Source organism: Lycium barbarum, chromosome 10 (assembly GCF_019175385.1).
Source record: "Lycium barbarum isolate Lr01 chromosome 10, ASM1917538v2, whole genome shotgun sequence".
Taxonomy (NCBI): domain Eukaryota; kingdom Viridiplantae; phylum Streptophyta; class Magnoliopsida; order Solanales; family Solanaceae; genus Lycium; species Lycium barbarum.
In genome coordinates, this window is record NC_083346.1 from 119257785 (window position 1) to 119273628 (window position 15844).

General features: G+C 41.3%; 1 protein-coding gene and 1 long non-coding RNA gene across 4 annotated transcripts; both read left to right on the plus strand.

Moving 5' to 3' along the window:
• The first annotated feature begins 8204 nt into the window (after positions 1 to 8204).
• LOC132614906 (uncharacterized) lies at positions 8205 to 11556 on the plus strand. 2 transcript variants are annotated; one of them, XR_009572493.1, is made up of 4 exons: positions 8205 to 8872; positions 9644 to 9694; positions 10771 to 10856; positions 11374 to 11556. It is a non-coding gene; the product is annotated as an uncharacterized LOC132614906 (long non-coding RNA). The 2 variants fall into 2 exon arrangements; XR_009572492.1 differs by lacking the exon at positions 11374 to 11556 and having other exon boundaries at positions 10771 to 11000.
• Positions 11557 to 12210: 654 nt separating this feature from the next.
• Positions 12211 to 15844, plus strand: LOC132615017 (uncharacterized). Of its 2 annotated transcripts, XM_060329569.1 has the most exons (3): positions 12211 to 12810; positions 14488 to 14538; positions 15615 to 15844. In XM_060329569.1, the coding sequence occupies exons 1-2, from the start codon at positions 12213 to 12215 to the stop codon at positions 14508 to 14510; spliced, it is 621 nt and encodes a 206-aa protein (XP_060185552.1). In that variant the 5' UTR covers positions 12211 to 12212; the 3' UTR covers positions 14511 to 14538; positions 15615 to 15844. The 2 variants fall into 2 exon arrangements, with proteins under 2 accessions (XP_060185552.1, XP_060185551.1); XM_060329568.1 differs by lacking the exon at positions 14488 to 14538.

The window sequence follows — 15844 nt, forward strand, 5'->3', positions numbered from 1 at the left end:
TGATATTTTGTTGAACATAGGAGTTATGCATGAAAGAATAGAGTGATGAAAGTGTGGGACAAGGCTAAGGGCAATTTTGAAATTTTGGAAATTAGTTTCGGGAATTACAAAACGTGGACTATAAGTCATTGGGCCAAAAATAATGGAATGGAATTTAAGGCCCAATGCATATGGAGTGGCCGACCATGGTGTGGCCCAAGCCCACAATTTTTATTAAATTTCCATGTGATTAATTAGCATAAGGCCTTGATCCAAGCCCATTTTAGTTGGTCATGTGACCAAGTCTTCTTAATATATGATTAGAAGGTTCAAGACTTTAGAAGCAAGATCAAAAAAATCAAGAACAAGAGAAAGAGCAAGGAGGCTCTCGGGTTTGGCCATAGAAAATTAGCCATCATAAATATTGGTCCAAAAATTTTTCTTTTGTGGTTTTTCTACTAAGTTGAGGTTCCTTTGTATCTTGGTATAGTTGGTTTGGAGGGAGAAGCTTTAGATTCTTCAAAGTGATCACATTTCCAAGTGAAGAAGACTTGAGGAAAAGGTAAGAATTTCTACCTTTTTATTGTGTTATGAAGTTTTGTTTGTGTTGTAGTATGTAGAAATGTGTTGATTGTATGGAAAAAATGGAAGTTTGCAAAGTGGGTTTGGAATATGGCTTGTAGCCGTGGGTGTGTGTGTGTTGTGTGGTGATAATGTGTTGAATTTATGTTATATTCTAGCTGTGATTGTGATGAAATGCATATGGGAATTGAAAGTTGGATGAATTTAGTTGATATTGGAAAAAATAGGCATATGGCCGTAAGGTGTGTTTGGCTTGGGATAAAAAGGAATTGAGTTGTTTAGTGTGTTAAAGTGTTGTGGTGATGTTTGTAATGTAAATGAAGTTAGAATGATATAAGTTTGTATTGAATTGGAATGTAGAAACTTATGTCGTTTTAGTATGATTTTCTGACATTAAGGAAATGAAGTTGTTTGGTTGTTAATTGTGATGATCATTGATGAATTTGGAAGTTGGAAACATGTTATGAAGTTGTATGCCAAAGATTTGATGTTTTGCATAAGTTATGACTTTGACGGAAAGTTTTATATTATGTATATCGAGTGTATAACTTGAGGAAAACGATATGAAATGTTTCTAGAACTATATGGTGATGATCTTGATTGTTGATGAATGTGAGATTATTGATATTAGTGAAAGTTTGGGTTAGAATGAAGGTTATGTCAACTTGTGAGAAAAATGACTAGTTGAAGGATATTTGTGTTTTTAATGTTCTTTGTTGATGTTAATGTTGTCGTTTGGGTTGTTGTTGATGATTTCTAGCCGAGTTGAATTCTCGGGGTGCTATATGTATAGGGGAAGTGCTGCCGAAATTTCGGTAGACAAATATGCATTAAGTTAAGACTTTGGCATTCATAGCTTACAATTGGTAAACTTGACCAATTGCAGTTTTTCGACGAAACGGGAAGTGAGTTTGGAAAGGCGTAAGGAGCTTGAAAGGTATGTAAAGCAACCCCAATTCTTCCCTTGGCATGCCCTTAGTGTGTTAGGGTCGGATCCGGGCCTCGAAAGACTTCTTGGCCCTCGGAATCCGCAAGAGAAAATCTCAGTTTTTCCTTCAGTAGAATTGAACCAGTTTGATACGCTTTTCCTGAAATTATGCAATTTTTCTCTAAATCACTTGGAAAGTCATGGAATATCTGTAGAACCTTTTTCGGTGATACCATAAGCTTAGAGGACATAATTTGAGCCCGCCGCCTTATTTGTCCCGAGGCGGGCCCACTATTCCCGATTTTGCCCTTAATGTGCTAAAGCTTCCTTTTTAAGCGATTTTTGAAAGAAATGTTTTGATTACCGTACTAATCGCCTAACGAATATTGTTTTAAATATTCTATTAAATCTTATAAATTATTTGACACTCGGAATGACTTCAGGAAGGTTATATTTCTGTAAATTATTATGATATCTGAAATGAATCTATTATGATCCCGTCCGACTTCATTCGATTTGTTTATCTTTGATATGCCTCTTCGAGTCTTTGAAAACAAGGATGATATTTTTAAATTGCATTAGTCTCTCACTACTCCATTCGTGGATGCCCTAATATTTCCCACACTGAGCCCGGGCCAGGATATGTTGTCAAGCGTGATCCTCTGCATTGTTCGCCGCGCCCCGATGTGAGGGGGCAGGTATACGCGTACATGGGTCTGTGGAGTATGATGTGCCATGTCCGCCTATTCTGATCTGATCTGTTATGGCCATTTTGATATGACATTTTATGATACGGGGTCACGCCCCTTTTTCTGATTCCTCTGTATTGTGGCACCAGCGTCGGGAGGGTGGCCACGTTCTGTCTGCCGAGTCCCGTGGCAGGGGCCGAATATGATATGACATATGTTTCTGTACACATTCTGTTTGTTTTGGAAATATGCATTTGACACTCTGGATTTTGTACTCATTTTCTGTAACCGTTATGATTTGATTTCTGTGATTCCGCTTTACATATTCAGTACATATTTCGTACTGACCCCCTTTCTTCGGGGGCTGCGTTTTCATGCCGCGCAGGTACAGACGACAGGTTCGCTGATCCACACGTTTAGGATCCCATTTCTGCTATTTTGGGGCGCTCTCTTCTTCAGAGCCCATCTTTTGGTACAGTCTGTCACTGCTATCTGGATATGTACATTGCTCTGGGTATGACGGGGCCCTGTCCCGTCTTATGATTATGATATGTTCTGTAGAGGTCTGTGGATACGTCTGTGTGGGTTCTGTACATATGTTTGGGATATTTTGTTCTATGATGGCCTTATCGGCCTATGTGTGCCAAGTCTGCTTTTCTGTTAAATTCTGTAGCGTCCACTAATATTATTATTATATTATTTTATTAATATGCTAATTTGGGGTATCGGGTACGTATAGGTGCCCATACGGGCACTGGTCGTGGCCCACGGGGTTGGGTCGTGACAGGTTTGCCCACCAATAACTTGACTCTTGTGGGAATAATGCAAAATTGGTAGAAAATGGGTGAAGTCTGAGTAACCCAAATCCCCGAACACAATGTGAAACCGAGATGTACAACGGAATTTTTAGTGTATAATATGTACCTGTCTGTGATGTGAAATACGACTATGCTTTACGGACCATATTTTAGTTTACGGTCCGTATTTAAGCATGTCACAAAGGAGCAGAATGTTAACCAGAAAACTGCCAGTTTACGATCGTACTTTACGGACCGTAAACCAGTTTACGGTCCGTCTTTTGTGTTTACGACCACAGACAGAACATATATTTGGTACACAGTCAAACTATCTTATCTTTGGTTGGATGTTCCATGGTAACTAATATGTGGTGTCTTTTGCAGGAATGGGTCAGAAAAGGAAAGCAAAGAAAACGGGGGCCCAGAGCACGGGGAAAAGCAAGAAAGCGCGCTCGGATTCAAGATTGATAGATGAACCTTCCAATTCGGAAGGAGAACAATCAGGATCCGAGTACGCCGAGGTGATACCACCACCTCAGGTCAGGGGGGCCCCCGCCCAAGACACAACGGCAACCACATCACAACCCCCAACTATGACCCCGTCAAGTCTACGTCGGAAGCCTCCCAGTCTGAAGAGGGGGATTCCGACGCGGAAGCATCAAGCAGAGGGGCTGCCACCCAAACTCCACCAGAGAGTGACTCAGCAGGTCTTAGTGAGGGCAGTGATCCGGTTGATGGTACGCCGCCCAAGGGTCGTAAGCTGGTCATGAGGACCAAACGTCTGGAGGAAGAGAAGTTGCGGTTCTCGGTAAAGGGGTCAAATAAGTTGTATGACCAATGGATGGCCGAGACAGAAACTGGGGGACAGCCACCGCGGAAAATATTTGAAGAACGCCGGTTGATTTTCAATGGTATTTCAGCTCATCCATAGCTGGATGATACCATCAAAGGGTAAAAGTTAGATGCGTTCACTCATGAGCCGGGAGAGTATGCTCCGCATATTGTACGGGAGTTCTATGCATCGTATGGGGTCGTCCTGATGTCGATGAAGAAGCCGAGTCGCGCTTGGCATGAGATTCCCGTGTTGGAAAATGTGACAGTTCGGAACTCATTGGTTGATATTTCCTCCAAAGCCATCAACAGGGTCCTGTTTGGTGATGATTTTGTGGCTCCTACTGATCTGAGCCTGTTCCTAGACAAACGAGACAGAAAGGACAACAAATCCGTCCGGGAATGGACTGCAGCACTTATCACATCTGAGCCACATGAGCAAAAATGGACTAATGATGGGAAAGTCAAGATCACTAAAAGTTGTTTGTCCACTGAGGCTAAATTCTGGTGGACGTTGCTGCGGTACAGGATCACGCCAACCCAGGCAGATAATACCTTTTCCACCAATCAGGCAGTAACTATTGCCTCTTTCATGTCAAGGTACCCGATGGATATTGGAGAGTTAATAGCTGAGGAGCTGCATGTTCGGGCACACAAGCCCAACCAGAACATGGTATTTCCGTGTCTTATCACGGAATTGTATCGATGAGCAAGGATATTTCAGCTCCAAGATTGGGACGGTACCATCACCGCTGCGCATGTAGGGGATTGGAGGAAAAACAAGGTGATAAGCAAAAAGAACCGGGAGGCAGATCAGTCCGGTGATGACGACGACACTAAGCTAGAGTTGAGTCCGAGCCGTGCTTATGGGACTGATCCAGTAGGGTCTGAGTTTGGTGCTGCTACTACTGGGCCTGAGGCTCCCACGACAGGTGTTCCGGATACTGTCCATACACAGGATGCTGCAGCCACACTAGATATTTCTGAGGCAAGACCTCCACTACCACTTCCGGGCACACAGAGTCCTTCTTCGGGGTCCGCCATGGCTGCTGCGACAGCCGAGCCTGCTGATCCAGAGCTGGGGTTGCTGCACTTCAGCCCTGCTAAATATAGCCAGATTGCAATCAAAGCGGTACGAACCGAAAGGCAAGTAGACAAAATCTTGCAACAATTTAGGCCGAAGGTGGTGAAAATAGTGCAGCAGCTGGTTACTGAGGCGACCACAGAGGTCCGTGCAGATTTTGAGAAAAAGCACGTGGTGTATCAGGCTAGACTTAACAGCATTGAGGCGATATTGTTGACTCGAGAGCAGACCGCACTCGGTGGGGAGTCTAGTTCTTTGAGAAGTGAGTTGGAGAAGCTGAAAAAGGAGCTTGAAACACTCAAGGGGCACGGGATGATAGCCGCACCAGCACCACGTCCAATTTTGCCTACTACATTTAAGGTGCTGGATTTGCTCGATTCTGAGGAGGAGACGGAGGATGTCGAACCCTCTGTTCGCAGTACTGGAAAGAGGGTCCTTGAGTCATCTGAGGACCCGGAGGAGTTGGCCATGAGATTAAAAAAGACTGAAAAGAAGGAACTGCAGCAGGCGATCTTTCAGTCATTAGTTGAGCCGCAGCGCCAACCAGGAGAGTCCTCCAGTCAACCACCGGATGCGACAGACCAGCTATGAGATGCTCACAGCATCAAGGTACTATTTTCTTGCTCCCTCGTTCTTATAATTGAAGCAATGAGACAGTGCTTGGTTCTTTAGTTGGGGGTGGGACTAATTGATAGTAGAGTAGTGTAAATATGTGTTTAGGAACCCCCTCGGCTTTTCTTTGCCAGAGTTCTTTTCCTGAGGGGGATTTATTTTGTTGAAACTGGCATGTTTAGGATGTTGCTTAGGTTGAATAGAATAATTTTGACTTAGTTGGTGTTACTTTGTAACTGATGGCATGTGTTGTGGTTGGTTGAAAATTTGGACCCCTCAGAATTTTAAAAAAATGAATACTTAGAACAGTTATTGTTTGACATGATTGATTCTTTATATGACATTGTGATTATTGGGGTATTGTGTGTGATGAATGACTACTTAGGAGGTCACAAGTGTAAAAATGATTATCCTTATGCCGATGTGCGTGTGAGTTGTTAGTTTTATTCTGTTTACACATGTATAATCTAGAACTTGCCTGGTTGGTCTTGTTTGAAATACGAAAGTTAGTTTGGTTGTGAAATGATCTTAGGTTTTCTTTGTGTAAATAAGTCACTGTGCCTAAATAGCCTCTCCAAAAGCTGAAAATATCACTAGCGTCCCTTTTTGAGCCTTTTTGACCTGTTTCTTAGTTAGCCGAATGAAACCTCACCCGTTGTGAAATTTACCCATCTTCGCACCCGTTCCCTCCTTGATGCTACTAGATAGACGAAGCAAAGCGCCTAAGTTGGGAATGAATTAAATGTGAAGTAGATGTTGAGAACAAAGGTTGGGGGTGGTGGAATTTGCTAATAGAGAGTCGATGTGGTGGTTGATACTAATAAAAAAAAAATCATCAGAAAATTGAAACACAAAAAGAATTGCTAGTTGGATAGGAATAAAACCACACCGAGGTCAAAAACGTGAAAGAAAATAAAGGGGTTGGAAAGAAAACAGGCGAATCAAGGTAAAGAGATGTTGTAGTGTCAAGGAGGGTGAGTCACTAATACCCAAAAATCATCCTACCCGTCCCTAAGCCTACATTACAAGCCGAAACAAGTCCTAATGTGATCACAACCGAACGAGCCTAGGATGAGAACATAGAAAATAAGGACAAGCCTATGGTATTTGCATGTGTAGATATGAACTCTTTGTAAGTGTTGAGTGTTTTTCTCTTCTCTTTCATCTTCGTCCCGTTCTTGTTGTATATATGTGTGTTGGGACATTCTTTGGTCTATGTGAGGGCATAAGGATGGGAATTGAACAAAATAAAGTGACCGCCGAAAGTAGCGTTTGTGTGCACAATAGAATGTTCGATAATGTAATGTCATGTATTGAAGCTTCATGGTTAGTCATAACGTTCTTAAGTTGTGTATATTGCTTTACAATAGACAGTTGGGTGGTCAGTTGAAAGAAAACATGCATGCCAGAAGTTCCAAGTCAAAACCGATGTAGACATTGTTATTTTATGATATCTAAGTATTAGATTGAGTTGTTGTGTGGTATGGCCTGCTTGAGGACAAGCAAATACTTTACGTTGGGGGTGTTGATGTAGCGTGATTTTATGCCACAATCGATGCTTTTTGGCTATAAGTGTTACTTGTTTTTAAGCAAGCCTATGTGATTTTACGTGATTTTTTTAGTGTTTTTCAGGTAAAGGAACAGATTCGGCACAATAACAGTTGAAGTGCAGGACCAGGTCGTAAATGAAGTTTACGATCCGTATTCTACAATACGGGCCGTATTCCATGGTCGTATTAAAGGATCCCAGAAACAGAAAGTCAAGTTGGGAAGATGGTGATTTACGAGCTAAGTTTACGGACCGTATTTCAGTTTACGGTCCGTATTCCATCACGTATTTAATCATTCGAGCATCTGGCAGAAAGTCTGAGTTTGGCAAAGTGAAAGACGATCATGCAGTTTACGGACCGTAAACCACTGTACGGTCCGTATTTCAAAAGAAGGAAATTGTTCACAACTGAAGAACGACTTGGTCGTAAATTGACTTTACGGTCCGTAAACCAGTTTACAGACCGTATTTCGTAACGACGGGACTGAAGTGCAAATCTGTAACTTTTGTTTTTCCAAAACCTATAAATAGTCATTGTAGGGTTTTTAATAGACACCAATTATTATAGTTTTGTCTCTTGACTTAGAACATTAAATTCTTTCTAGTTTTTAAAGACTCAAACATCAATTCAAGTATTATCAATTCCTCTTTTCTTCCAAAGTAAGCAATTATGAATTCTTTAAATTTTTATTTCTTGTTCTTTATCATGAGTAGCTAAATTCCCTTACTAGGGTTGTGAACCCAATGATGGGTGTTTTGTGATTGAGTTTGTGATTGATATACAAATAATGGATTATTAGGGTTTAGTTATTCTTCATTCTTCATTCATAATTAATGGTTGCAAACATTGATTAAAGCCATAAACCCTAATTTATTTGGGAAAATAATTAGGGTTGGTAAGAATAAATAACAAGGACTCAAAGCTTTAAACTTTGTTTAATGAATTCACTTAGGAATAAGAAGAATTTACTTGACATAATTAATCGTTCTTCATGGTGACTTTCTTATATTTGGGAAAATCATAGAAAGACATAATCTTTATTTATTGAAAATGTTACATCCCGTATTTTTGAACGTCAGATTATTTGTAAGCTGAGGTGGGGCCCACACGTCAAGATTTTTTTTTTTTTTTTTTTTTGGGACATGTGACAAATTATATGAATCACATATGTGAAGTTAAACACAACTCAAGAAGGACCCTTGGGCCAAATCAAAGTGGAAGTCCTCCAAACGAATATTTTTAAGAAAACGTTTTCGGGTGACCTGACTTTGGGGGGCAAAAACGGTATTATATGTTTGGAATTTGTAAAAATACCAAGCAGTAGAAGTTGTAGATAATTGAATTATCTTTCCAACCATAGGTCGTGGGTTCCCAGGTGACGTCGGTACAAGGAGATATGGACGTTTTAAGGTCGAAAGGTCAGTGGGCTAGGCCCAACTCGGGACCAACCGAGTTGGCCCAAAAAAATGAAAAGAAAAATTTAGGCCCAAGGTGAGAGGGTGGCCGGCCATACCTGGTCCAAGCCCACCAAATTAATTAATTTCCATGTGGCAAATTAATTATAAAGGGATCATTATCCCTTAGATGATTCAAGAAACTTAGAAGGAGAAAGAACAAACAAAACAAGAGCAAAAAAAAAGGGTCATTTCGGGTTTGGCCATAGAAAATTCACCCCTCCAAATCTTCCTCCAAAAATTATTTTCTTGTGGTATTCCTACTAATTTAAGGGTCCTTTACAACTTGGTGTAATTGTTTTGGAAGAAGGAGCACTTATTTCTTCAAGTTGACAACTTGTTCAAGTGAAGGAGTTGTAGAAAAAGGTAAGAATCAATTCCTTTTTCTTATGTTATGAAGGTTTGTTTATGTTGTGGTATGTGGAAATGAGTAGAAATTATGGAAATAAGGAAGTTTGCAAAGTGGGTATGTATATATATATGTAGCCATGAGTGTATATATGTTGTATACATATATGAGTTGAATTTTATGTTGTATTCTAGTTGTGGTTATGGTGAAAATTATATTGGGAATGAAAGTTGAATGAATTTTGGTTGAAGTTGGAATGTAGAAGATTATGTCACTTTAGAATGATTTTGTGATATTATGGAAATGAAGTTGTTAAGATGTGAATTATAATTATGGTTGATGAAATTGGAAGATGGAAATATGTTATGAATATGTAGGTTGAAGATTTGAAGTTTTGGGTGAATTATGTTTTGGTGGAAAGTTTGTATATTTTGTATATCTTGTGAATATTTCGTAGAAATGATATGAAATATTTCCAAATTATATTGTGATGATCTAGATTAATGATGAATGTGAAACCATTGAGATTAGTTTGGAAATTGAAGTTGAAATGAAGGTTATGACATTGTGTTGGAAAGATAGCTAGTTAAGTTATATTGTGTTTATAGTGATTGTTGTTGTTGTTGATGTTGTTGTTGGGTTGTTGTTGATTGTTTTGGCCGGGTTAAATTCTCGGGGATGCTATATGTATAGGGGAGATGCTGCCCAAATTTCTGTAGGCAATTATGAATAAAGATTGAATACTTAAAGATTGGAAATTGAGAATTGGTAAATGTGACCAATTGCAGATTTTGGGCGAAACGGGAATTGAATTTGGAAAGGCGTAAAGAGCATATAAGGTATGTAAGGCTATCCCGATTCTTCTTTTGGCATGTCCTAGGTGTACTAGGATCGGATTTGAGCCTCGGAAAGTATTCTGCTCATCGGAATCTGCATTTGAAAATACCCCTTTTTCATTCAATTGAATTGAACCCTATAAGTATGCTTTATTGAAAGAATTGTGCAAACTTCCGCAAATTGTCTAGAAAATTTTGGAATGTCCCTAGAACCTCCGTAGGTGACTTTATAAGCTTAAAATACGTAATTTGAGCCCACCGCTTCGTTTGTCCCGAGGTGGGCCCACTATTTCCAATTTTACCCTTTATGTGTCTATGACTTGTCTTCGAGCGTTTTCGTTAGAGATACTCTAACTACTCCTTTATCTACTAAATAAAAACTATTTTAAATATTTCATTAAGTCTTATAAATTGTTTTGAATCTTGAAAACGATCTCGGATAGATTATGCCTCGGTAACCCGTTATGACATCTAAATTTACTTACTATGTTTCCGTCCGATTTCATTGATTTGATTTGACATTCGATATGCCTCATTGAGTCTCTGGAAATATATATATGGTATTTTTAGTGCATTTAGTTTCTCACTACTCCGTTCGTGGATGCCTCAATGTTTCCCCCACTGAGCCCGGGCCAGGATATGTTGTCAAGCGTGATCATTTGCATTGTTCGCCGTGCCTCGATGTGAGGGGGCAGGTATACGCGTACATGGGTTTGTGGAGTATGTTGTGCCATGTACGCTTGTTCTGATATGATTTGCTATGACCATCTGATATGACATATTATGTTACAGGGTTATGCCCCTGTTCTGTTTCTTCTGTGTTGTGGCACCAGCGTCGGGAGGGTGGCCACGTTCTGTCTGCCGAGTCCCTTGGCAGGGGCCGGATTTGATGTGACATATGTTTCTGTACACACTCTGCATGTTTTGAAAATATGTATCTGATACTTTGGGTTTTCTATTTACTTTTTGTACGTTCTGTACCAGTTATGATTTTGTTTCTGTAATTCAGGCTTTGCATATTCAGTACATATTTCGTACTGACCCCCTTTCTTCGGGGGCTGCGTTTTCATGCCGCGCAGGTACCGACGACAGGTTTGCTGATCCGTCCGCTTAGGATCTTATTCTGCTATTTTGGAGCGCTCCTTTATCCGGAGCCTATATTTTGGTACAATCTTCTGCTATTGTATATATGTACGCTATTCAGGGGTACGACGGGGCCCTGTCCCATCTTATGATTCTGTTATGTTCTGTAGAGGTCTGTAGACATACTTGTGTGGGTTCTGTATATGTTTTGGGTTGTTATGATCGGTGATGGCCTTATCGGCCGCTACGTGCAAAATCTGTTCATCTGTGATATTTAGTAGCGCCAACTAACCTTTATATTAATATATTTTGATAATATGTTGGTTTGGGTTATTGGGTACGTTTGGGTGTCCAGCACGGACACTAGTCGCGGCCTACGGGGTTGGGTCGTGACAAAAGTGGTATCAGAGCGGTTCGTCCTCGGAACGTCTACAGACCGTGTCTAGTAGAGTCTTGTTTATCGGTGTGTTGTGCACCACACCTATAAACAGGAAGCTACAGGACATTTAGGGTGTTTCTTTTTTTGAAATCTTAGATCGTGCGATAGAGCTGTGCTATTAGGATGATTCTGTCCTGATCCGTTGTTGTTTTTCTTTCAGTGATGCCTCCGAAAAAGGCGACGGCTGCCCAGAAGAAAAAGGGCGTGGTAGGAGAGACCAGCCGGGCTCAGAAGGGTACTCGGACCCTTGCTCAGATGATGCGTGATATTGCGTCCCGGCCAGCAGACTCTGCTACGTCTTCATCATCAGAGGAGTCTGGGGCAGCTCCACCAGTAGCTCCAGAGGTTCCAATACCTGAGCCTCCAGCTCCACAGCCAGGGGCTGAGGATCGGGCTATGAGAGATGCGGTCCAGTTGTTGACCAGACTGGTAGCAGGGCAGGTTCATAGGCACGGACTTGGGGATGGTCGTGCAGATAGACGTGACAGTTCGAGAGCTCGTGAGTTCCTGACCTGTAATCCTCCAGAGTTCTTCGGGACAAAGCCCGAGGAGGATCCTGAGGAGTTTATCAGGAAGATGCGGCGCACGTTACATTTGATTAAGGCATCTGCGACAGAGTCAGTCGAGTTGGCTTCATACCGGTTGTATGATGTAGCAGCAAATTGGTACGAGTCTTGGGAGTTAGCCAGAGGCGTTGGTGCTCCCCCAGCAGTCTGGGATGAGTTTTCTGAGGCTTTTCTTAGCCATTTTCTGCCTCCGGAGTTACGGCGGGCCAGGGCTGACAAATTCTTATTGCTGAGACAGAGGGGCTGCAGTGTTCGAGAGTACAGTATGGAGTTCGACTCATTGGCCCGATATGCACCTGCTGTGGTAGCTACTATGGCTGACAGGATGCACAGGTATATTATGGGGCTGGACCGTTATTTTGTCGACAGTTGCTTGGTATTGGCCGCTCAGCCCGATATGGATATTGCCCGGATTCAGGCGCACACTCAGGGCATGGAGGACCGGCACAGGGGTCATCAGCCCGATAGGAGTCAGGATCGGAGACAGCCCAAGAGGGCCAGATCATCTGGGTATTTTGAGGAATTTCGGAGTGGGCAGCCTCAGCAGCAGCAGCAGTCTAGCAGGCATTCTTCCCAGCCGGCACAGAGCACACCTCTGCAGTTCTCAAGCAGGAGATTTGATAGCCCAGGGTATTTAGGAGCAGGCCAGAGCTCCGGGGTTTCAGGTTCGCGGGTAGACAGGAGTTCCGGTCAGACGAGGCCACCCAGGCCGCAGTGTTCTTATTGTGGGAGATACCACCCTGGAGAGTGCTACCGTGCTACAGGTGCTTGTTATTCTTGTGGCCGTCAGGGCCATACTGTGAGAGAGTGTCCGTATAAGGGTAATTTGGGAGGTGCAGCGCAGCCTACCGGATCAGTCGCTGGATCATCGTCTCCTTCGATAGCCATGCGCCCTGCGGGGCAGGGTACGTCGACATCAGCAGGCCGCGGCAGAGGTAGTGGCGGGGCTCCCAGTTCAAGCGGTCCTTCGAACCGCATCTATGCCTTGACTAGTCGACAGGACCCGGAGGCGCTACCAAACGCGGATACAGGTATACTAATGTCTTTTTCGAAATATAAGTGTATTGACAGATCTAGCCTCTACTTTGTGATATATTTTCCCCAAAATTCTTACAAGACCCTATAAGATTAATTTAACATTCGAGGACGAATGTTCTAAAGGGGGGGAGGATGTTACATCCCGTATTTTTGAACGTCAGATTATTTGTAAGCTGAGGTGGGGCCCACACGTCAAGATTTTTTTTTTTTTTTTTTGGGACATGTGACAAATTATATGAATCACATATGTGAAGTTAAACACAACTCAAGAAGGACCCTTGGGCCAAATCAAAGTGGAAGTCCTCCAAACGAATATTTTTAAGAAAACGTTTTCGGGTGACCTGACTTTGGGGGGCAAAAACGGTATTATATGTTTGGAATTTGTAAAAATACCAAGCAGTAGAAGTTGTAGATAATTGAATTATCTTTCCAACCATAGGTCGTGGGTTCCCAGGTGACGTCGGTACAAGGAGATATGGATGTTTTAAGGTCGAAAGGTCAGTGGGCTAGGCCCAACTCGGGACCAACCGAGTTGGCCCAAAAAAATGAAAAGAAAAATTTAGGCCCAAGGTGAGAGGGTGGCCGGCCATACCTGGTCCAAGCCCACCAAATTAATTAATTTCCATGTGGCAAATTAATTATAAAGGGATCATTATCCCTTAGATGATTCAAGAAACTTAGAAGGAGAAAGAACAAACAAAACAAGAGCAAAAAAAAAGGGTCATTTCGGGTTTGGCCATAGAAAATTCACCCCTCCAAATCTTCCTCCAAAAATTATTTTCTTGTGGTATTCCTACTAATTTAAGGGTCCTTTACAACTTGGTGTAATTGTTTTGGAAGAAGGAGCACTTATTTCTTCAAGTTGACAACTTGTTCAAGTGAAGGAGTTGTAGAAAAAGGTAAGAATCAATTCCTTTTTCTTATGTTATGAAGGTTTGTTTATGTTGTGGTATGTGGAAATGAGTAGAAATTATGGAAATAAGGAAGTTTGCAAAGTGGGTATGTATATATATATGTAGCCATGAGTGTATATATGTTGTATACATATATGAGTTGAATTTTATGTTGTATTCTAGTTGTGGTTATGGTGAAAATTATATTGGGAATGAAAGTTGAATGAATTTTGGTTGAAGTTGGAATGTAGAAGATTATGTCACTTTAGAATGATTTTGTGATATTATGGAAATGAAGTTGTTAAGATGTGAATTATAATTATGGTTGATGAAATTGGAAGATGGAAATATGTTATGAATATGTAGGTTGAAGATTTGAAGTTTTGGGTGAATTATGTTTTGGTGGAAAGTTTGTATATTTTGTATATCTTGTGAATATTTCGTAGAAATGATATGAAATATTTCCAAATTATATTGTGATGATCTAGATTAATGATGAATGTGAAACCATTGAGATTAGTTTGGAAATTGAAGTTGAAATGAAGGTTATGACATTGTGTTGGAAAGATAGCTAGTTAAGTTATATTGTGTTTATAGTGATTGTTGTTGTTGTTGATGTTGTTGTTGGGTTGTTGTTGATTGTTTTGGCCGGGTTAAATTCTCGGGGATGCTATATGTATAGGGGAGATGCTGCCCAAATTTCTGTAGGCAATTATGAATAAAGATTGAATACTTAAAGATTGGAAATTGAGAATTGGTAAATGTGACCAATTGCAGATTTTGGGCGAAACGGGAATTGAATTTGGAAAGGCGTAAAGAGCATATAAGGTATGTAAGGCTATCCCGATTCTTCTTTTGGCATGTCCTAGGTGTACTAGGATCGGATTTGAGCCTCGGAAAGTATTCTGCTCATCGGAATCTGCATTTGAAAATACCCCTTTTTCATTCAATTGAATTGAACCCTATAAGTATGCTTTATTGAAAGAATTGTGCAAACTTCCGCAAATTGTCTAGAAAATTTTGGAATGTCCCTAGAACCTCCGTAGGTGACTTTATAAGCTTAAAATACGTAATTTGAGCCCACCGCTTCGTTTGTCCCGAGGTGGGCCCACTATTTCCAATTTTACCCTTTATGTGTCTATGACTTGTCTTCGAGCGTTTTCGTTAGAGATACTCTAACTACTCCTTTATCTACTAAATAAAAACTATTTTAAATATTTCATTAAGTCTTATAAATTGTTTTGAATCTTGAAAACGATCTCGGATAGATTATGCCTCGGTAACCCGTTATGACATCTAAATTTACTTACTATGTTTCCGTCCGATTTCATTGATTTGATTTGACATTCGATATGCCTCATTGAGTCTCTGGAAATATATATATGGTATTTTTAGTGCATTTAGTTTCTCACTACTCCGTTCGTGGATGCCTCAATGTTTCCCCCACTGAGCCCGGGCTAGGATATGTTGTCAAGCGTGATCATTTGCATTGTTCGCCGTGCCTCGATGTGAGGGGGCAGGTATACGCGTACATGGGTTTGTGGAGTATGTTGTGCCATGTACGCTTGTTCTGATATGATTTGCTATGACCATCTGATATGACATATTATGTTACAGGGTTATGCCCCTGTTCTGTTTCTTCTGTGTTGTGGCACCAGCGTCGGGAGGGTGGCCACGTTCTGTCTGCCGAGTCCCTTGGCAGGGGCCGGATTTGATGTGACATATGTTTTTGTACACACTCTGCATGTTTTGAAAATATGTATCTGATACTTTGGGTTTTCTATTTACTTTTTGTACGTTCTGTACCAGTTATGATTTTGTTTCTGTAATTCAGGCTTTGCATATTCAGTACATATTTCGTACTGACCCCCTTTCTTCGGGGGCTGCGTTTTCATGCCGCGCAGGTACCGACGACAGGTTTGCTGATCCGTCCGCTTAGGATCTTATTCTGCTATTTTGGAGCGCTCCTTTATCCGGAGCCTATATTTTGGTACAATCTTCTGCTATTGTATATATGTACGCTATTCAGGGGTACGACGGGGCCCTGTCCCATCTTATGATTCTGTTATGTTCTGTAGAGGTCTGTAGACATACTTGTGTGGGTTCTGTATATGTTTTGGGTTGTTATGATCGG